The sequence below is a fragment of the Urocitellus parryii genome, chromosome 8, assembly GCF_045843805.1.
Source record: "Urocitellus parryii isolate mUroPar1 chromosome 8, mUroPar1.hap1, whole genome shotgun sequence".
In the NCBI taxonomy this organism is placed as follows: Eukaryota; Metazoa; Chordata; class Mammalia; order Rodentia; family Sciuridae; genus Urocitellus; species Urocitellus parryii.
This window is the reverse complement of record NC_135538.1, coordinates 75,493,235-75,516,904: the sequence shown is the minus strand read 5'-3', so window position 1 is coordinate 75,516,904 and position 23,670 is coordinate 75,493,235. Positions and strand designations below refer to the sequence as shown.

Here is a 23,670-nt window from a genome sequence, read left to right as displayed (position 1 = left end):
AATTAAGACAAAGTCATTAGGAAAATTGCTATATTTGTTTTTATTTTTTTATTTTGAGACAGAGTCTCACTAAGTTGATTAGGGCCTTACTAAGTTGCTAAGACTATCTTTGAACTTATGGTCCTCCTGCCTTAGCCTCCTGAGTCTCTGGGATTACAAGCATGTGCCACCACACCCCACAGGAAAATTGCAGTATTTTGAGGTGGCTTTTAAATACAAGTTCTCAAATTTTTTTTTTCTAAAGTTCACTCTTCAAAGTTAAGAGATTACAAGTATACATATAGCCTGTATATTATCATCAGACCTAGTACTTTTTGCTGCATATGTAGCAGAAGAGTCATGATTTCAAGATGTTTTATCTAAGTTCTTCTTAATCCTTATTAAATAACTGAAATTGAATAATTTCTGATCTATTGTAACTAACTGAAATTCAAGGACTGAAGAAGAAATATTTTTATTATATTTCTCCTCTTCCCCACAATGCTTTTTATTCTGTTGTCCATTTCTTCACTGTATATTTGTTATATTTTAGATCAATTGGAAAGTTAATTATTATATTTGAGACAGAAATTAATAAAAATATAAATATTATAAATAATGAAATCAGAAAGTATGTAATTTCTTCAAATTACATACAGCTGTTTTAGCAAATATGACAAAACTCATCAAGTCTCAAAGTGAAAAATGAATACTTTAAAATATAAAAATAACAAGTTCAATCAATGGCTTTAGAAGGTTTACATTTTAGGTATTATAATGAAGCTGAGAAAAAATTTTAAAGGAAATTGGCATCTGTTATAGCAATAAAATTTAGCTTTATGTATTTTACAATTATTTAATTAATAGTTGTAATGCCAGTAGTATTTACTGAATAAAAAATATATTCTAGGAGCTATGCTTGTACCTTACAAAGGAGTAGCCCAATACCCCTTAGTATATAAATATTTTTCCTAATTCTTAAAACTGCCTTCTAAGTTTGGTATTTATTATCCTTATTCAGAATGAGGAAACTAAAGCTCTAAGAAGTTAAATAACTTATCCAAGTAAACAGAACTATTAACTGACCAAACTAGTTGTCTTGGTTCTGTCATTTCTCTAATATGTGAATCTATACTTTAAATAGACATATGTTCCATTATTTGTTAACAAGTTTCTCAAATTGTGAAGTTAATTTTAGTCTCTGAATATAAATTTTTTTAAAAATGTTTGTTTTAAATCATCTTTTAATTGGGCCAATTTCCAGATAATCAAGGTTTGCCATTGCTAATTAATTACTGTCTTTAATTTGTATATTATTATTTTAGGACCTGTAATTCTAGAAGATGTTCTGATTGAAGTGTTTAGAACATTATATTCTCAATGCAAAGCTGAATTGGATCTTCAAATGGAACCACCCTTCAGCAAGGATCATGCTCAGTTAAGCAGGTAGATTACTAAAAAATTCAGCATGACATAAAAATATCCTTACTTATTAATATTGATAAAGTAGATACTACTCAGTCAATGTAACTTGAAGTACTAGTAATAACTGGTGGAACTTTATGTTTGATGAGTAAAATGAAGTTTAAAATTTGTACATCCTGTTCCCAAAGACAGTAACAGAATACATGCTGATATTCTTTTTCTTCTCTGCTTGAACAAACTACTTCTTTTCTAGTAACATCTGTCATTATAATATGACAAAAATTCTAAGGCTATACATTATTTAATTTGCATTTCATTGTTATCTCCTTTGTGTTAAGAGATACCCTAGACTTTCCTAAAGCATACTTTTATTTGCATATAAAAGCATTTTAAGACAGTTTTTTATTTCTGATGTTATAAAACCCTGTAATTTTTTATTGTTTTTTTTTGGGGGGGGGGTACTGGTATTGAACTAAGGGGAACTTCACTGCACCACATCTCCAGCCCTATTTTGTATTTTATTTATAGACAGGGTCTCATTGAGTTGCTTAGTGCGTCACTATTGCTGAGGCTGGCTTTGAACTCGTGATCCTCCTGTCTTAGCCTTGCAAGCCACTAGGATTATAGGCATGCACCTTGCAATAACCTTTATTTTAGTTAGAAAAGTTAATGATTTACCTAGCACTATATTCCATACTCTACCTGAGAATTGATGGTGCCCAATATAGTTTTAGTCTTTTCTGCTGTCACCTACTAGTTGTATTTACAGTATCTCACTGTATAAAAACATTTTTTTAATTGTTAGAAAGGGTTAAAATATTAAATTGTTTTTATTGCTATTGCAGGAGAAAAATAGATAAGTAATAGTCTGAAGGGCTAAGGGTAGCCATTTGAAATAACAAAATGATTTTTCCTTCATTAAATTTTGATAATAATGGCTTTTTATGATAGTAGTCCTATTTGTTCTTAGTTTTCAAGGTAAGAATAATAATAAGGGTGAAACTGATCAAAATAAACTTACCCTTTCTTTCCTGAAAGATGGTGGAATGAGATGGACATCATTACCCTAGGTACATGTATGACTGCACATATGATGTTACACTACATTGTGTACAACCAGAGAAATGAAAAGTTGTGCTGCTGTTGTGTACAGTGAATCAAAATGCATTCTGTTTTTACATATACCTAATTAAAATAAATTAACTAACTAAAAAAATAAATTCCTAAATAGCATAGGAAAGAAGGCAAAGTTCTTCAGAATCAAGGCTGTTAAAATCAAATTACTACTGATGTGCCAAAGTTTGGTGCAAAGTTAAGAGTTATGCAATTAAAAAGTTTTAAAAGAATTTCCTGTTCTTATGTAGTTTTTATTATGCAGAGAATTATGCAAGCCTAATTTCTGATCTTGATCATACATTTGAATTATGAAAACTCACAAAGTGTGAAAAATAATTACATAGAAAGTAACAGGAGTGTAATAGATAAAAATGATTTGTTGCAATCCTTTTACTAGCACATTTTCTAGTAGCTACCTAGGAATATGTGTGCCCTAATAATATTGCACTCAAATTTAAATTTGAAAAACAAATATTAATATTTTTTAGTTTTTGTTTCTTTTCTTTTCTTTAGTAAATTAAGGGAAAACAAGAAAACAGCAGAGCTGATTAAAACTGCCAACCTTCTCTTTAATTCCTTTGAACCTTATTATATGTGGGATTACGTTGCTCGTTGGTTTGAAGAATGTTGTAGGTATGTTAAACTATTTAATAACATCCAATGCCAACATTTGATTTTTTTAATTGTTCAATCTAATGATAATAATGTTCTTTTATACATTCTATTACTGAAAACTATTAATTATGTACTAGCCATAATCTGGCTCTACCATGTCACTCTAGGATATAAAAATCATTGATCATATAATCTTAGAATTAGAAAGCAGCTTAAAGATGAGATAGTCATTTACCAGTATAGATGAAAGATTTTACCTCTCTAGCCTGTAGTAAGTAATCCAGCTTTTGTTTGTCAGAGAGAAGATAGCAGGTATGCTGTTGGGAAAGTGTGCTGAAGCACACTTTGATTAAAACTCCCTTGGTCATTTCTGTGTTTTTAAAGCTATAGGATTAGCCCATATTGTCAATGGTAAGCAATACCTCTTAGGATATAAAACCTAAAAAAAAAATGGTTTGAAAATTTTAGAATGCTAACAAACCAGAGTAAAATCTAACTGGATTCTGGTTTAAATCCTCTCAAAACCAGATTAACCTCTCAAGCCTCAGGGAGCACATAGTCAGAAAGTAAACATATATAATCTTTGGTTTAAGAGTCTTTCAAGATATAAATGTTACTGTTATTTGTGAATTTCTTTAATGACTTATAAGGTTGTTTGCTTTCACATTTGGCAGAGTTGAACACCCAGTGAAAAACATTGTAGTAGGCATATAGATAATCCTCCTTTAAAGATCTTATTATGGGTCAAGTAAGACATGCACATGTATATTCCTAGTATTAAATTAAAATTTTTAAATGCCTCAGATTAAAATATAGAAATGCAGAGGAATTATGAATATATTTTTATTACCTGACCTTACCCTAGGTTTTTACCTTCTATGTTCACAAACATACATCTACCCTTCTGTTTATTTCTATGTTCACAGACACATATCCATGCATCTTGAGCTAACATGAACTACTCACTGAACGCACATTACCTTTTATGAAGCTGAATTTTTTTGCTATTCTTTATAAATATTCTGCCCTCTTCACCCATTGCTAAAGTCCTACACAGAAGTCACCTACCTTTCAATAGCCTTCCTTGACTGCCGCACATCACCCATCAGAATCAACTACTCCCGCAATGCTGATGTAGTCATTTGTCTGTGTGCTTATATTTCTTACTGTGCAGGGACTATATCATATTCTTTGTATCTTCAGAGTATAGGGCAATGTATGGTAATATAGGATTAATATCATTTAATATGAATGTTTGTTGGAGGAATGATCTCTACTACTTGGATAAGAAGAGACTTCCTGGAAGAGGTAACATCTATTCTCAAACCTGAAAAGATAGATACACTCTAGATGTGAAAGAATGAAGTTGGGGAGGATAATAGTCCAGGAGGACAAAGTGGTTTAAACAAAGGCCCTAATTTTAGACATCAACTAGCAAATAATTCATTTTTAACTAGGAGATGATGTCTATAGTGGGGGCAATGGTAAATAAGTCCTCAAAAGTAAGATCCATCCAGAATACCGGAAAGTACAGGATAGGAGTTTCAGTTAGGACTAGGAATCTTGCTTTGAGAATTCTCCACAGAGGTACAGTAATGTCCTGTAAAAGGGAAAAGAGAATATGTCATAACCAGAACATTACAATTACCATGCATGACCCATTTTTGACTTGGCTCTCATTAGAAAGACATTGATATTGTCCATGTATTCATATCACTTGATAGTATACTTGATAAAGTGAATTTTGTCCTTTTAGGAGGACACTGCACGCCAGACTTCAGATTGGGCCTGGAGATAGTAGTGAGTCATCTGAGTTACAACTGACCAATTTCTGCTTACTGGTGGATTTTTTGTTGGATATAGTTTCTTTGGTAAGACCACCTTGGTAACAAAATATCAAGGAAATCTAAAAACATAGTCCAGATATTTCATGTTGGAGATAAAATCTCATCTTCAAATAAATTTCATCATTTTTTTTTCTTCTTTATGGTGTTGAGTTTAACCCAGGACCTAATGTATGCTAGGCAAGTGCTCTACCACTGAGCTATTCCTCCAGCCCCAAATAAATTTTATCTTTAAAATTAAATTGATTTACTTCCCTTGTATATAGTTTTTTTTTTCATAAAATTGTCAAGTGTTTTGTCCTCTGATGTGTATATATGTGTATAAAATACATGGAATATACTTTCTAACTGCATGTTATAAAATCTTAACTGTTCAGTATGTGGTAATGTAATGCTGCATTTGTATTCATTAATGGTTCTTTCTATTAAATGAAGACTGTTGGAAATCTTTTCCCCTTATGTTTTCTCTCCTCAATTTTTTGCTTTCTCATTTTGAAGCCTACTAGAAGTATGAGGGTGCTGTGTCAGGTATGACATTCAGCCTGTTTTGTTTTTAACTGATTCTATTCACTTTTGTTATAAGTTCAATAATATAGCAGATAAAATTGGGGTTATTTTATAATATATGCTTTGAAATACTTAAATTGAGAATTTGGGGATAGAAATTTTATGTCATCAATAATAAATTAACTATACAGTGTTAATTAAGAGCATGATATCTGTAAAATGAGTGAAATTATTGCTGAATTTGTATAGATTGAAAAATAGTATGATTTTGAAGTTATAAATTGTTTAATTATTTCTTATTTCACTTTTTTCCCCAGGAGACTTATATTGAAATCCAGACAGAACACTTGCCCCAGTTGCTTCTCAGGATGATTTCTGCCCTGACAAGCCACCTCCAAACATTGCGCTTACCTGAGCTCACAGATTCTCTCAGGCTGTGCTCAAAGATTCTTAGCAAGGTTCAACCTCCACTGTTATCTGCTGGCACTGGAGGTGTGTTGCAATTTGCAAATGGGCAGAATACGGTCAAAGAATGGGAAGACAAAAAGGTAATTCTAGCTGTTTTTTTGGTTATTATACCAGTTATAGTTCTTCAAAACAGAAGTTTCTGAGTTAAATCATTTTTACACAAGCATTCAACAGTGATATCTTCTTAGACCCAAGAGCTATAGCAATAGAACATTTTGTAGGCCTTTTTTTTTTAAATCTGTATTAGTATTTTCCAGTAGAAGTGGTCATGTATATGTAATTCATATCATGTGCAACCAGAAGAATGAGGAGTTATATTCCATTTATATATGTGTCAAAATGCATTCTACTGTCATGTATAACTAATTAGAACAAATAAAAAAATAAAATAAATAAAAATTACAATGCAAGTAATATATGTAAAGTATTTTATACTTATAATATGACTCCATTCAAATACTAAATTTTTATGAGAAATACTTGGTCTCTATTGAATTTGTAAAATTTACATTTGAAAAATTGGAGTCACATATCCGAGTTGTTTCAGAGTTTTTAATATCTAAATTATTAATGCTAAAATTTAAATAAAATTTTAAATTTAATTCCTTATTCAAACGAGCCACTTTTTACATTGTCAGTAGTTATACATGGCTACAGGCTACCAAATTGGATAACCAATCTATATGTAAACTATACTATTCATTTTCACTTGCATCAGTCTTATCACTGTCCTCTTAAAATTTAGATGGTTAGTCTTCTCAGTCACCCAGGTGTTTAATACTTTCTTAATGAAACTGAGTATAATATTATAATAATTTTAATGTCTTACCAGTAATAGACTTAAACAACTCTGAAACACTTAGGGAAAAATCAATAATTTAAAAGTTTTCCATAATAACATTAAAATTGTTAGTAAACATGAATGAAAACATTCAACTGAATTATATAATAATGATTACATTGAATTTAGGCACAGTGGCTGTCCCTTAAAACAAAGATTTGAAAATTTCTAGAGTATCAAGTTTATTGCCTACATCCTAGGTTTATTTAATTGACCTTACTTTTTTTTTCCTTTAGTTGCTTTTTTTCCCCTAGACAGGCAAAATATATTTTAGGATGATCTCACGCAAACTTTCCCACCAGAAGTTAATCCTAAACTTTTTTTCTTGGTCTATTTCATATGTGAAATGAAATTACCAAGCTTTTGGTCAATTTAAATGTACTATAGGATTATCCTATAGAAACTTAAACCAGTTTGTCTTATTTTCTTTAAAACCTGATCATGATATATATATATATATATATATATATATATATATATTGTGTCTATACCATTGCTGGAAATTTGTTTTATTGCACTTTTTTCTTAAATTATGCTGCTGAGATTTTCTTAGAAATAAAACTAAATTAGGTGTTAACTAATTTTGAGACTTTGGTTTTCATTTGAATGAAATTAGTGAGAGTAAAAGAAGGAAGACCCTCAGCATTCTTTCAATAGCATATTCAAATACATGAAGATTCACTATGTAGAAAATATCCAGGGGCCTTCTTAGTGTATATGAGTAAGGTAAATGATAACATCTACTCATATTAAATGAAGGACAGTTAAATAATATATTTTTTTAAATTATAAAGTGTCATTAACCCTATTAGAGTATGCCTTTCCCCATCTATGGTTTTCTCCTCTGCCTCCAGACCATGTATTTTTTTCATATATTTTTATTGAGTACAATATATTATCTTTGCCTGGATGTATGAAAATTGATCATACTTAAAAGCTGAAGTTGTTTTTCTATATTCCATTTTTTAATGTGTAAGTGAAGGACTGACTTTTTAAAAAAATTATAAATCTATCCAGATAAGATGTGACATGCCTGTAATTCCAACTACTCAGGAGGCTGAGGCAGGAGGACCACAAGTTTGAAGTCAGTCAGGGTAACTTGACAAGACTTTGTCTCAGGATAAAATTTAAAAAGCAGAAGAGGTGTGGATGTAACTCAATGGTAGAGCACTTGCCTAGTACATGCTAGGCCCTGGATTCACAATTCCCAGTATGCGAGGAAAAATGATAAATCTTATTTGACTCTATTTACTTCATGCACTTTTTAAAAATTATTGTATTTGATCTGTATACTCAAATACCCAAAATGTCATTGCTTTCTATTTTCAGAAAGATGCTTTATTACAAAATTATGCATATATATGAACATATGTATCTATGTAATATATTTTGTACCAATCAATATAATAATTATATGCAAGTTCAGTTAAATTTATAGCCTTGAACTAACTGAATATCATCATTTTATGACCCTTTTGTTAAGAATAATACAAAAATAATTTTACAGTATTCTAAATTTTATCACTTGAGAAGGTCTTTTAAAAAATGTACATGATTTTAGATGGTCACCAAACTTTTCAGTGGAGAAAATTTGGTTAGTAAGTTCTATTCTGATAGCCACCTCTAAATTTGGCATTATAATAGGAAAAGTACTCTTACTCATGTGCTTTGGTGAAAAGAACATAGTTTAAATCACCTCATCTGAGCTATTCTAATAATTGCTAAGCTTATCCACTATGACTTGGGCAGGGTTTTTTCTTTTTGTTTTTAACCTTCCTGAGCCTCAGTTTTCTTACCTTTGAAATAGGGAAAACCACATTTCTTCATTCAACACTCACTCTGTTAGGCATCAGCTATCCAGTGGTGAATTAGGAAGTCTCTACAATTCTCAACCCTTTTTTTCTAGATGGGAGACACATATTAAACAAGTGATTTCACATTTAATTATTGTTATTATTAATGTATAAAGTCTAAAGAGGTAGAAATCTGGAAAATGGGGTGACCTGCCCTAGGTTAGAGACAAATGAAAGTTTTCTTGAAAAGTATTTGAGTGAAACCCTGCAGGAATTGGTAGAGTAGCGGCGAGTTACAAAGAAGAAAGCACAAGACAGAGGAAGGAACATTTGGAAAGAAAGATGTGGGCAGAAAGGAGCACTATGCAGATGTGGCAATGTAGCTGTGAGGGAGATAGGGGCCAATGGTTGTAGAGCTGTTTTCATTGCACCAAGGCTTTTATCAGGAGTAATGGGAAGACATTGAAGGGAAAGTGGTATGACCAGATTCGTATATTAGAAAAATTGCTGTGGACTGGGGTTGTGGCTGAGAGGTAGGGCGCTTGCCTAGCATACATGAGGCACATAAAATAAAATAAAGATATGTGTCCACTTATAACTACATATTTAAAAAGAAAGAAAAATTGCTGTGGTTACAGTGAGGATCTGAGAAACAAAAATGATGTGGGGAAACCTGAAGTAGCACAGGTGAAAGGTAGTGGTAACTTGTGCTAATAAGATGGGAGAGTGAAGAAAGAAATGGATGGATTAGCAATATATTTGGAAAGACAAATCAAAAAGACTTAGTGGTATATTTTAAGGATAATGAGTGATCACTAACATTTTCTGAGTGTTTGCTAAGAGCTAGGCATTGTAAAAAGTATACATTATTGTCATCTCAATTATAGTTGCCCTCTTTACCTACAGTTGCCCTTGCCAGCGTTTCACTTACACATGGTCAACAAGAGTCTTAATATATTAAATGGAAGATTCCTGAAATAAAATCCATACATAAGTGAAGTGTTCATACCCTAACATTGGATCACAGTGCCTACATCATTCATCTCACTGCATCTCATCACGTAGGCATTGTATCATGTCATATCATCACAAAAAGAATAAGTACAGAAGATATTTTGAAACCACATTCACATAGCTTTTATCAGTTTATTGTTGCTCTGTTACATGATTAGTTATTGTTAATATCTTACCATGCCTAACTTATAATTTAATCTATCATAGGTATGTCTGTATAGGAAATATCGTAGTATAAATAAGGTTCAGTACTATTCATGGTTTCAGGAATCCACTGGGGATCTTGGGACATATCCCCCACGGATAAGGAGGGACTACACAGATTAGGAAATGGAGGTTTGGAGAGGCTAATAACTTGCTAAGAATCATATAGCTAGTGAGTGTCAAAGGCCCAGCTGACATGGAGCCCACACCTATCGCTATTATACTGATATGGATGTGGGGGAGTAAGAAAGGGGAGCAGAGATGGAAGAGGTACAAAAAAATGACTCCTAGGTTTCTATCTTAATGGCTTTCATGAGCAGTAGTGTCATTAACTGAAGCAAGGAACATTGGGTAAGACAGCTTTGAGCAACAGAGCACTGAATTCACATATTAATAAGACTGCTTTTTAATAATCTTACTCAAATTATTCTCTAGCATAAAATTACCCAAGAAAATCATGATATGCACAACTTTGTTTAAACTAAATGAGACACTACATTTGATTATACTTATCCTTATTAACAAGGGAAAGGTGGGGCTGGAGATGTGGCTCAGCGGTAGCGCGCTCGCCTGGCATGCATGCGGTCCGGGTTCGATCCTCAGCACCACATACCAACAAAGATGTTGTGTCCGCCCAGAACTAAAAAATAAATATTAAAAATTCTCTCTCTCTCTCTCTCCTCTCTCACTCTCTCTTTTTAAAAAAAAAAAAAAAAACAAGGGAAAGGTGAATGCATTCCAGCTCTACTCCAAGAATGGTTCATTTGTTCATACTGTAATTTTCTCTTTCCCTTTAGATTATAAACTATTCATTTTATTACTACTATCTAATACAGTATCTGGCATATCTCATAAGTTCAAAAACTAGTCACTGGAAGAATACAAAATTAATAGCAAACATTTAATTAGTACTTCATACTTTTTAACAAATGTTCGCATTCGCATGTTCTTGAACAGATAACCTATTAGATTTTATTTCTAACTTTTTTTTCACCTTTATTTTGTTTATTTACTTTTATGTGATGCTGAAGATCAAATCCAGTGCATCACACATGCTAGGCAAGTGTTCTACCACTGAGCTATAGCCCTAGCCCCTTATTTCTAATTTTTAAAAGTCATTTTTTAACTTTACATGCCTCATTTTTTGCATTGTTTTTTGGCATTAGGATGGTAATTTCATGAAGTAGATTAACTGCATTGTTTTTTTGTTTGTTTGTTTGAAATATATGTATTTTAGTTAATTGTTGAATGTGGTAACATCAAACTCTAAAATATCCAGCAGTTCCAGTTGCCAAAACATACCCATTCAAAAATGTAATAACATTATTGGAAAAAGTCCAATAATAAACAATTGCTAAATTACTTGCATTTTAATCAACACACATATAAAGGATGTATTCATAAATTGTCATTTACCAGAAAAACCAAAGGTGTATTTGATTGATTGCTGACTCACTTTAAACAGAACTAGGCAACATGATAAGCTAAGAGTGCTCATGAACTATTTATTTATTTATTACATGACAATAGCGGAATGCATTACAATTATATTTATCCATTCACAACATCATTTTTCGTAACTCTGTATATAAAGTATGTTCACACCAAATTATGCCATTATACAAGAGCTCTCATTATTATTATTATTTTTTTTTTGCATTACAATTCTTTCTAGATAGGGAATAGGGGTAGGAGGGAAAGGGAGGGAGAAGGAGAATAGCATGGATGGTGGAAGGAGACCCTCATCATTATACAAAATGCATGTATGAAGATGTGAATTTGGTGTCAATATACCTTATATTCAATCAGAGATATGATAAATTATGATATAAAAATGCATTGTTATTTGGAAACAAGGATACAGATCCTAAGGATCGGTGCATATATATATATTTTTGACCTCAAGAAACTGACCTTATGATATGCATACAATTAATAATAAATACTTGGCAAATGAATATATATAATGTATTTATTAGAGCCCTATCAGTATTTCCTATTATCATAAACATATACGTCAATATAGGAACTGCATTAAGATTCAATAGAATGCAAATTGTAAGTGTCTAAAACTTCTCTCAAAAGATGGCCATTTCTTGGGCTGGGATTGTAGTATAGTGATAGAGCACTTGCCTATCATGTGTGAGACACTGGGTTCGATTCTCAGTACTGCTTTTATTTTAAATAAATAAATAAATAAATACTGCTTTTATTTATTATAAATAAACAAAACAATAAAACTAAGTTCTATCAACAACTAAAAACAAAATTTTTAAAAAAAGGGGTGGCTGTTTCTAATTCCTGATATATGCATGTACCTACTCAGACTTTTGTTTTTAAAAAATCTCTACCAGGTATCATCAGTTGCTCTGGAAAATCCTACTGAAGTGTTTGAAGATGGAGAAAATCCACCAAGTAGTCGATCATCAGAAAGTGGCTTCACTGAGTTTATACAATATCAAGCAGATAGAACTGATGACATTGACAGGGAACTAAGTGAAGGGCAGGGGGCATCTACCATCCCAGTTGGTAGCACATCTTCTGAGGCAGAAACAGCATCCACTGTGGGATCTGAAGAAACCATCATCCATCCTCCTTCCACAGTCACTCAGGGCACAGCACCCCAAAGTGGGAAGACAGCCCAAAAGACTGCAATGCAATGCTGCTTGGAGTATGTCCAACAGTTTCTTACCAGACTTATCAACCTCTATATTATTCAGAGTAACTCTTTTCCTCAGGCTTTGGCTACAGAGCATCAAGGGGATCTTAGTCAAACACAAGGAGAAACTTCAAAATGGGACAGGGATTCACAAGGAGATGTAAGAGAGAGAAACATAAGTAAACAAAAAACTTCAAAAGAATACCTTTCTGCCTTCCTTGCTGCCTGTCAGCTTTTCCTAGAGTGTTCAAGTTTCCCAGTTTACATTGCTGAGGGAAACCATACATCAGAGTTACGTTCTGAAAAGCTGGAGACTGGTAAGATTACCTATATTTTAATATTTCTGTAGCATGCTATTTATATGTAAGAACAACTCAGATATTAAAACTGGAAATTCTTAGCCAGTTAATTTTTTAACAATATATTAATTTATAAATCTTTTAAATGAAATACAGTCACAGTGGGGAAATTACTGTTAGAAATTTTTGTGATTTTGATGACTTTCACAGTTTGCTTGCAGGTGAGTAGAAGTTAAAAAGGAAATCTCTGGAGAAACATAATGTAACATTGGATGATTCATTGGTTTCCTTTATTATGACAGCATCATGTATGTTTACCTTTATTTAAATTTTTATATATACACACATAGTACAGCGTGTAATAGATAATATGTTTTGATAAATAGACTTCTCAGATAAGAAAATAGATTTTAAGTCTGGGCATGAGAAAAATATACATTGAAAAAAAATAGTTGATGGAATTCTTGTTGCTGCTTTCTTTTCTTAAAGCTCTAAACTAAATGAGAAATCTTAATTTTATTAACAAATCAAGGGCTAAAGGTAGAAAATATGGTTGCTTTGGGGTTTTTTTTGAAATTAGAGTATGTGTGAAATGTTCAATGTGGTGAACTAATTGTTTCATCTTTTGTTTCAGACTATGAGCATGTACAGCCTCCTCAGTGGCTCCAGACTCTCATGAATGCTTGTAGCCAAGCAAGTGATTTCAGTGTTCAGAGTGTTGCGGTTTCACTAGTTATGGACCTGGTAGGACTGACTCAATCTGTGGCCATGGTCACTGGGGAAAATATCAACAGCATGGAGCCTGCACAACCTTTAAGTCCAAACCAGGGAAGAGTAGCTGTGGTTATTAGACCTCCCCTCACTCAGGGCAATCTGAGGTACATAGCTGAGAAGACTGAGTTTTTCAAGGTAAATTTTAAATAAATACTATTGTATGTGACTAAGATAATCACTATATGTAGTTCAGTGAAGCCATGGAGGAAATAATTTTAACTAAAAGGGAGAAAAGTTAGTTTATATAGTAGAACTTATTTCCAGATTAAGTGGTTGTGACACTTTTTACTTTCCATAGAGTTAAAACCTCATCTCTCTAAAACTCCCATGGAAAGTTTTTCTGACTCTCCATTTTGCCTGCTTATCATCTGTGATATATAATGTTATTCAGAGAATAATGCAGTATTTCATTTCTACCACAATAATATAGATGATATTTCCTACATAAAATATATATATATAGGTTTGGAATATATTACATATTAAGCAGGTATAATTTTATGTATAATAGTTTTCGATATCTGATTTCAAGTCATTGTGCTCCTCTAGATATTTCCTTCTGCTAGATTAAAGCTGATTTCTATAACATTGTGAACTCTAAATATTCTTGGATTTTTGTTAATATTGTCATAAATTAAGTACTGCATAACACACGTAGCCTTAGATGGATATGACTTACTTTATAAAATCTCTGGACTGGTGATGTAGCTCAATGATAGAGCACTTGCCCAGCATGTACAAGGCCCTGGTTTCTATCCCCAGCACTTCAAGACAAAAATAAAATAATTCTTAAGGAGTTTGGATTATTTGACCATAAAGTATGTTTCACTCTGTAACATTCAGTCATAAAAATTAAATTGCGTTCCACATTATATTTGTATCCTAGTAAAGAGAATATATTTTAGCCTTACTTTACTAAATATCATGAGAATAGTGAAATGGGGTCTTATCTGCTTTCTGCAGAAAGTTATTATTACATTTCTGATGTTAAAAGAAATATTATTAAAGGACCATCATGAAAAGTTCTAAGGGTTTAGGTGACCAGAAAGTGGTTAGGTGAATGGCTTTATTTTAAATCTCATCCCAATGTGCAGTATTAAATACCTTCCAATGAAGTGTGGTGACATATGCCTATAATCCCAGTGACTTATGGACCAACCTGAAGCAGGAAGATCATAAAGTTTGAAGCCAGCTGGTGCAGGTGGGAGGGTGCTTTTCAGGTCTGGTAGTTAAGAGACCAGTTATTAGTTTATATCTAATGGGAAATGTTTACTAAATAGGTTTTTCTTTTTGTAAGTATATTTTTAGTTGCAGATGGACACAATACATTTATTTTTATTTATTTATTTTTATGTGGTGCTGGAGATCAAACCCAGGGCCTCACATGTGGTAGGCAAGTGCTCTACCACTGAGCTACAACCCCAGCCCATCTTTATGATTTTGTAATGGTCACTTTTATATCTTTCTATAGCATGTAGCACTGACATTGTGGGACCAGCTAGGAGATGGTACACCTCAGCACCACCAGAAGAGTGTGGAACTTTTTTATCAATTGCATAACTTGGTTCCTTCTTCTAGCATCTGTGAGGATGTTATAAGTCAGCAGTTAACCCATAAAGATAAGGTAAATCCTGCTCTTCTTACACTGTGCACTGCATGTGCATACACACACACACACACACACACATTATACCAAAAGATAAGTTAAGAAAGTAAGGAAACACTGTAGGAAAATTATGACAGCTAGCATCTGAATAAAAGACAATACAGTTTTGTTCTGAGTCATGTAGTATATTTAAAATCAGTGTTTTCTGCTCTTTGAAGAGGGAAGTTCTTTATAAAAAGCATCAATAATATTAAATAACCACAAATCAAATGCTGGATTTATTTCTTGGTTCAGCACATCACTGTGGGTAATGATGACTAAAGCTATTGCTGGTCTAAGTTCTAGGATAATTTAAAGAAGAATTAGTGACTTCAGTTATGGAATGTGGATACACATTATTTCATTTCATGAATATTAATGTTATGTTTATAAGGTATATGTTGTTTATGTGCCAATATGTGAGATTATATTATTTGCATTATAAAAATAAGAATTACATGTCCTAATGTATATGTAGTAATACATAAGTCAGTTAAGATGACTGGTTTATGGGTGGACCTAGGAGTATAAATCATTCTGATTGACATCTTCAGGGTAATTTAATGAAGTTTGTGGTCATCCTATGCTACTCTGTCATATAAATTTAGTTTTATTGAATAACTTTTAGAAGTGGATTGCCCTAATTTTTTTTTTGTTTGTTTAAAAAACTTAAGCTTCCTAGTGAATTTGAATGGGTCACATTTAAAAAGTGCACTATATTGAGTAAATGAAGGATTTAACTGGGGTGAAAATAGTGAATGAAGCAGTAAATTACAGGAATTAAAAAAAGTGTTAAAATTCTATTTCTGCTTTACTATATTCTTTTAAGAAAAATGCTGGGTGTTTTTTGTTTTGAGAGGAGGGACTTGATTTAATATTTCTGTATACATACAAGTATTTTTCTATGTTTCTACTTCATAAAAGTGTAAGAAAAGTTTATGCAGAGTGTATTTGAGCACTGTAAACATTGAACACAATGTTCCTAAAATTAATGTCTTTAAAACAATAAAATAATTTAATCTCCCATATTCGTCCTTAGAAAATAAGGATGGAAGCACATGCAAAGTTTGCAGTTCTTTGGCATCTAACAAGGGATCTCCATATAAATAAGTCATCTTTTGCACGTTCTTTTGACAGGTTGGTTACATTTTATATTTAGATTTTACAGTCAGATATCTTGTTGTCTCTTATTGAATGCTCTATTTTGGAATAGAAGAAGATAGAAATTTGCAAATTTTATAAACAGAATTTATTAGGTATTTTGAAAAATCTAAGCTATATTAAAATGTATGGCAATCTCAGTTACCCACCAGATTTCCCCTTCCTAGTTGTAGATTTTTAAGCATCCCTTCTTTTCATTGGACCATTATCAAGTCCCAACTATGTATCAGGCACCATTCTAGTTGCCAGGGATAACAGCCTTCTTGAGCCTATAATCACATTCAGTGAAATTGCATATAAATAGTATATTGTTTGTTTCTCAAGCAGTTATCCTCAATTTCCTGTATGAACTGGACTAATTAAAATCTATGAATGAAAATACTGACACACCACTTCTATGGATTGTGTAGTTACCTGAGAGTATTTTTGCTCACACAATAACTTCCAAGGAACTACCATGTATTATCATAAAATAGTCTTACCTGAAGGTCTCACAGAGTGGCCACAAACCCAACTATTCTGAAAACCTAGCTTAGGATCCAGTGTGTGTTCTGTGCACATTAGTTCAAATAGTGCTTTTTTCAATCAGCATCACCATTTTTAAATGATCTACTATTGAACTATATATTGAAACCCCTATAGTTAAATAAGCCTTGATCTAGGTTCTTTACAAATAACCATCTCTACCCTGACAACCACCTCTCCTCACCTTACAAATAAGGTGGTGTAGGCCCAGAGAAATTAAATTGCTTGTCCAGAGGTACACAAGATATTCATTGTTGAGTTGTTTATTTCCTTGAATTAAGCATTATAATTTTGACTCTTGAAGAGAATGGGAGTGGCATAGCACTGACCAGCATATAAATAATGATGACTTGCAGAAGCTTCAGTACCTGTTAATATGATGCTTAAAAAAGACTAATTAAATATAGTTTTTCTATTCTTTAGACTTTATGTTATGAAAGTAATAAAGAAGTAGTAAAACACAAGCATATAATAAAGGGAAAAAATTATTTTCTCCTTTTTCATTTCTGTTGAAATTAAGATTATAAAAAGGCTGTGGTCAAAATTTATCTTAAAGTGTGATTATATTAAAATAGTTAATTTAAAATAAGATATACAATTTATAATATTGCAGAAAAATTACACTATTACAGTTAAAGGTGTTGTGTTCTTTGTTTTAATGATTGGTGTTTATTTTAGGTCATTGTTCATCATGTTAGACAGCCTTAACAGTCTTGATGGTTCTACTAGCTCTGTGGGACAAGCCTGGCTGAACCAAGTCCTACAAAGACATGATATTGCAAGAGTTTTGGAACCATTGCTATTGCTTCTGCTCCATCCAAAAACTCAGAGGGTTTCAGTGCAGCGTGTACAAGCAGAACGTTATTGGCATAAGACTCCCTGTTATTCAGGAGAAGAGAGTGAGAGTGACAAGCATTTCATGCAGAATTTTGCCTGCAGCAATGGTGAATATTACATGGAAATAATAGAACACCTTTATTTAGAATTTAGTTATTAAAGTGAAATATCAACAGTGATTGGCAAGAGAATTGTATGTGTGATTTCTCCATGGTATATTTCTTCTTATGCACTAGCAGTGCTGTATGGCCTTGTCAGAATGTACTTCATCAATGAGTTCTTGGATCTCTTTAATCAGTTTACTTTCTCAGAGGAGGAATTAGCCAGAGACGTTCTTCTACTATGATGGAATTACCTTTAGAGCTTATTTAGCAATCCTGATTCTGCAAGGGCTCTGCAGACATTCCAGTGAGAATTTATAATAAGCCTATAGTGTACTTTTTAGTTTGATGAATCATTAATCATTTTCTTTATATAAAAAATGGGAATAATAATACCCACTACTTAGATTTTATTATGAACATTAGATGTAAACATGCTAGGTAACATTAGATTGTGACATGCTTAGTGCAGTGCCTGGTATAAATGTTTGATAAATATTCACTATTACTGTGAAGTCCACACTTCATAAAATGTCAAGTCATGCTGTTTATACAGTGATAATGACTCTTCATTATACTTTAGGGACAAAAGACTCACATATCTTATTTATATGTCTTTATTAATAAGCCTATGAGATCAATAATATAAAGGTTATTTTACCAAACAGGTTGCTAATATTTAGAATGCTATAGCTTTCTCAAGGCCTCACGGCTAGTAAATGGAATCAAATCATCATTCTACTCCACATTGTGTGTTTCTCTAAAACTTCGACTCCTCTCTCTAGATTCCCTTCCATTGCTTAACCTATATAGTCTAAGAACTTTTTCTACCAGCTTGTTTCCAAAACATCCTGGAGGTAGCACTTTACCTGCTATAGTCCCTATCTGTCTAATTCTTACCTCCCCTCTGAGATCAAGTGTCGTACCTCATCTGTTGTATTGTGAATTTAATAGTATTTGGATACTAATATGGCACTGAGGCCTCTACCTTTTATAAAAGAATGCCATCAACATAGTATGCTCCCAATAAAGTATCTGTAGGGGCATACTAATGAATGTATTTGTGATCTCCTACCAATTTTAAACGCCTTAGAAAGGAGCAGTGATGCCTCTTTCTTCCCTCCTCCTTCATTGTCTCCCAGTTTAGGGCCTTACACATAATAGATAATTTATAAATGTTTGTTGAATTTTATCACAATAAAAGAGATTATCTGTTTGTACATTTGACTATAAACTAAACTGTTTGAATTCTTAGAAACAGCATAGCTAAAGGGAAACATCATCCAAGGAGGAAAAATAAAATCTTAACCTGTAGTAAAAAGGATGCCTTATTTTAGGGATAAGAGGGTAATTTATAGGCTTACTATAAATTCCCAGTGGAATGTCTGCAGAGCCCTTGCAGAACCAGGATTGCTAAATAAGCTCTAAAGGTAATTCCATCATAGTAGAAGAACATCTCTGACCAGAGGTGCGGCTAATTCCTCCTCTGAGAAAGTAAACTGATTTATTTTGTCTGTTAAATGTGCTGTTACCATTAAATAAATTCTAATTAGTAGTCATCTGTGTCATATTGATTTAAAAGGTCTAAAATAATGAAAAGTTAAAATGTAATTTTAATAAAATATAGACAATGAAACTAAGTAAAAATTTTCAAATTCAGTCTCTCTTTCTACATTCCATTAATTGTAATACTTTTTGTACTTTCTTCTTTACTATTTTTGTCACATTCCAGCAAGTCAAATTCAACTCATCACATCAAAAGGAAATGGTGAAAAGCCACTGACCATGGATGAAATAGAGAACTTCAGTCTCACAGTTAATCCATTGAGTGACAGACTTTCCCTCCTGAGTACAAGCAGTGAGACAATTCCAATGGTTGTTTCTGATTTTGATCTTCCAGACCAACAGATAGAAATACTTCAGAGTTCAGACTCTGGATGTTCACAGTCCTCTGCTGGGGACAACTTAAGTTATGAAGCTGATCCTGAAAATGTGAATGCCCAGGAGGATTCTCACATGCAAAAGGAAAGCTCCCCAGATGATGATGTTCAGCAGGTAGTGTTTGACCTGATATGTAAAGTTGTAAGTGGCCTTGAAGCAGAATCTGCATCGGTTACATCTGAATTAGAAATTGAAGCTCTGCCCCCAAAGAGTAGTGATTTAGATCTAGGTGAGGAGGTGATTAAAAGTGAAGATCATTCCAGTCAGCAGAGTCACAGTGCTTCATTGCCAAATGAAAGTCCTCAGTTTCTTTCTGTGTCTGTAGAGGAAAGCTGTGAGTCCTTGGCAAATGGAATCTCCAGAAATAGCTCCTCACCTTGTATTTCAGGAACCACACAGACTCTACATGATTCTTCTGTTGCTTCCACAGAAACCAAATCTAGACAGAGAAGTCACAGCAGTATCCAATTCAGCTTCAGAGAAAAATTGTCAGAAAAAATCTCAGAGAAAGAAACAATTGTTAAGGAATCGGGTAAACAACCGGGAGCAAAACCCAAAGTAAAACTTGCAAAAAAAAAGGATGATGACAAGAAAAAAACTTCAAATGAAAAACTCAAACAAACCAGTGTATTCTTTAGTGATGGTCTGGATTTAGAAAATTGGTATAGCTGTGGAGAGGGAGAAATTTCTGAAATTGAGAGTGATGTGGGTTCTCCAGGATCACGGAAATCTCCCAATTTTAATATCCATCCTCTCTATCAACACGTGCTCCTGTATCTCCAGTTGTATGATTCATCAAGGACTCTGTATGCTTTCTCTGCCATCAAAGCCATCTTGAAAACCAACCCTGTTGCTTTTGTAAATGCCATTTCAACCACTAGTGTAAATAATGCATATACTCCTCAGTTGTCTCTGCTTCAGAATCTATTGGCCAGACACCGGATCTCTGTTATGGGCAAAGACTTTTATAGTCATATTCCAGTGGACTCAAATCATAACTTCCGGAGTTCCATGTACATAGAAATTCTTATTTCCCTCTGTTTATATTACATGCGTAGCCATTATCCAACTCATGTCAAAGTTACTGCACAAGATTTAATAGGCAATCGAAATATGCAGATGATGAGTATAGAAATTTTGACTCTTCTCTTTACTGAACTGGCAAAAGTAATAGAAAGCTCAGCAAAGGGTTTCCCTAGTTTTATCTCTGACATGTTATCTAAATGTAAAGTTCAGAAAGTGATTCTTCATTGTTTGCTGTCATCTATCTTTAGTGTACAGAAATGGCATAGTGAAAAGATGGCAGGTAAAAATATGGTGGCTGTGGAAGAAGGTTTTTCAGAGGATAGCCTTATTAATTTCTCAGAGGATGAATTTGACAATGGCAGCACACTCCAGTCACAACTTCTTAGGGTGCTTCAAAGGCTGATTGTTTTAGAAGACCGTGTAATGACTATTCCCGAAGAGAATGAAACAGGTTTTGACTTTGTTGTATCCGACCTGGAGCATATTGGTCCCCATCAGCCCATGACTTCTCTTCAGTATTTGCATGCTCAGCCAATTACGTGTCAAGGCATGTTCCTCTGTGCAGTGATACGAGCTTTGCATCAACACTGTGCATGTAAGATGCATCCACAATGGATTGGTTTAATCACATCTACTCTGCCTTACATGGGAAAAGTTCTACAAAGAGTGGTTGTTTCTGTGACTCTACAGCTGTGCAGAAATTTGGATAATCTAATTCAGCAGTACAAATATGAAACAGGATTATCTGATAGTAGGTAAGGGTTGATTTTAACTTTGTTGTCATTGATATTTTTCATACATATGAATGCTTTAAGTGCCCAAAAAGTCAGTAACAGTTTGAATAGGGCTAAGGGTGTATGTAGCTCAGTGGTAGAATGTGTATTTAGCATTCATAATACCCTAAGCTCAATCCCTAACACCACCATTTCTTTAAAGTAAATTAGTGGTTTTCAGTTGGTTAGAAATAGTGTGACATTTTCACAAAGAAGAAAATTTAGCTTGAGGAAAATTATCAATAAAAGAATCTAGAAAGGGAAGAAGGCCTTTTTTTTCCCCTCAAGGGTTAAAATTAATATTGATAGTCTTCTTGGTTCAGCTAGCACAAGTAATAGGAAGCTCAACCAAGAGTTTTCCTAGAGTATTTGGTATGTTATCTAAGTGCAAATGAATTTTGGGCTGAAAGTAAATGTACAAATAATTCTTTCCCATGTAATTTTGTTTTATGTTTTGGATGTTCCTGGTTTGGTGGTGGACTTTATTACCTGTGTAGTAAAAATGAATGTTAAAAATTACCAGTAATTCTCAGAACTGTAAAGGTCTTCTGAAATAAGGAAAAGTGTGAGAAACTCTTACAGACAAAAGAGTCTAAGAAACATTACATCTGAATTGGATCCTAGGACAAGAAAAGATAGTGGATTAAAAACTAAGGAGTTTAAATAAAGCATGGACTTTAGTTAATAGTAATGTATCAATATTGCTTCATTGGTTGAAAAGTAATGCTTTAAGATGTATAATATTATATATGGTCATATATTAGATAAAAATAATGCACATAATATATAATATAATAGTAGGATCCAGGCATACGATATATGAGAAATCTCTACCTTCTTCGCAACATTTTGTAAATCTAACACTATTAAAAACTTAAAAGTTTATTTTTAAAAAACTTTCTTTTATCTTAATAAATATCTCCAAAAATATAAACTATAAAGATTCATTAAATTCTTTCAATCATTCATACATTTATTCAATGTTAACATTTCATGTTTCATTTAATAGATAAAGAAAGCCATATTCATTTATAAAAATTAAATCCTATTAATAATTAAAAAATAAATAAAAATTAAAAAAATTAATCTGTGAAAAATTAGCCAGATGTATGGTGTCTGGATTTTCTCCAATATAACCTCAGCTACTACATGTAAAACAATAAGAAAACTGTCATTTAATATTGATATGTCTGCCATTCCCTAATAGCTAGAGGTTCACTGGCTATATTTATTTTGTTTAGAATTCTTTAGCTGAAAAGAATTCTAGTATATTTAGACCAACTTATTTAATAGATTAGGAAATAGAAGTCCCCAACTTATTCTTTTAATCATTTATTCATCTACTGTTTATTGAACACCTACCATGTGCCTGACATGTGCTGGATATTTACTAATGATAAAATATGAACTATGCTTTCAGAGCACTTTGTTCAGATAAATAAATTTTATTTCAGGCCTCTGTGGATGGCATCAATTATTCCGCCAGATATGATTCTTACTCTTTTGGAAGGAATCACAGCCATTATCCATTATTGTTTGTTGGATCCAACTACACAATATCACCAAGTAAGACTACATAAATATTTGATTGCTTTTTAAAAACTCTGAGGTTACATAAGTCCCTACCCATAAACCTTAGTAATTATGTTTTTTCCCCTACTTTAATAGCTTTTGGTCAATATAGACCAAAAACACTTGTTTGAAGCACGTAGTGGAATCCTCTCAATTCTTCACATGATCATGTCTTCTGTGACATTGCTTTGGAGCATACTGCATCAGGCTGATGCTTCAGAAAAGATGACTGTTGCTGCATCTGCATCTGTTACCACTATTAATCTTGGAGCAACAAAGGTTAGTCAGTTCACTTTTAATCTGTAGCACTCAAGAGTCTTTATTTGAGTACTTTCCCCAAGATTATATTCAGAATGTATGGATAGTTTGAGTAGTTTATGGCACTCTACATATATTCTAAAATAACAGTTTTATTGAGATATAACTGACATATCCTTTTCAAGTATACAAATCCACTTATTTAGTAAACTTACCAAGTTGCAAAACTATCACAATTCAATTGTCAAACACTTTCTTAACTACAAAAGATTCTTCATGTCCTTTCACTCCCT

General features: G+C 32.8%; 1 protein-coding gene across 1 annotated transcript in view; it reads left to right on the top strand.

Moving 5' to 3' along the window:
- Nucleotides 1-23,670, top strand: part of Dop1a (DOP1 leucine zipper like protein A) — a 105,124-nt gene that overhangs the window by 46,720 nt on the left and 34,734 nt on the right. Inside the window, exons 10-22 of the mRNA XM_077801472.1 lie at nucleotides 1,305-1,425; nucleotides 3,034-3,153; nucleotides 4,892-5,006; nucleotides 5,478-5,507; nucleotides 5,804-6,034; nucleotides 12,161-12,782; nucleotides 13,399-13,673; nucleotides 15,010-15,162; nucleotides 16,223-16,320; nucleotides 17,548-17,813; nucleotides 19,540-21,529; nucleotides 23,002-23,113; nucleotides 23,216-23,398. Of these exons, the coding sequence (XP_077657598.1) occupies nucleotides 1,305-1,425; nucleotides 3,034-3,153; nucleotides 4,892-5,006; nucleotides 5,478-5,507; nucleotides 5,804-6,034; nucleotides 12,161-12,782; nucleotides 13,399-13,673; nucleotides 15,010-15,162; nucleotides 16,223-16,320; nucleotides 17,548-17,813; nucleotides 19,540-21,529; nucleotides 23,002-23,113; nucleotides 23,216-23,398 (4,316 nt within the window). The remainder of the gene's footprint in view (nucleotides 1-1,304; nucleotides 1,426-3,033; nucleotides 3,154-4,891; nucleotides 5,007-5,477; nucleotides 5,508-5,803; nucleotides 6,035-12,160; nucleotides 12,783-13,398; nucleotides 13,674-15,009; nucleotides 15,163-16,222; nucleotides 16,321-17,547; nucleotides 17,814-19,539; nucleotides 21,530-23,001; nucleotides 23,114-23,215; nucleotides 23,399-23,670) is intronic.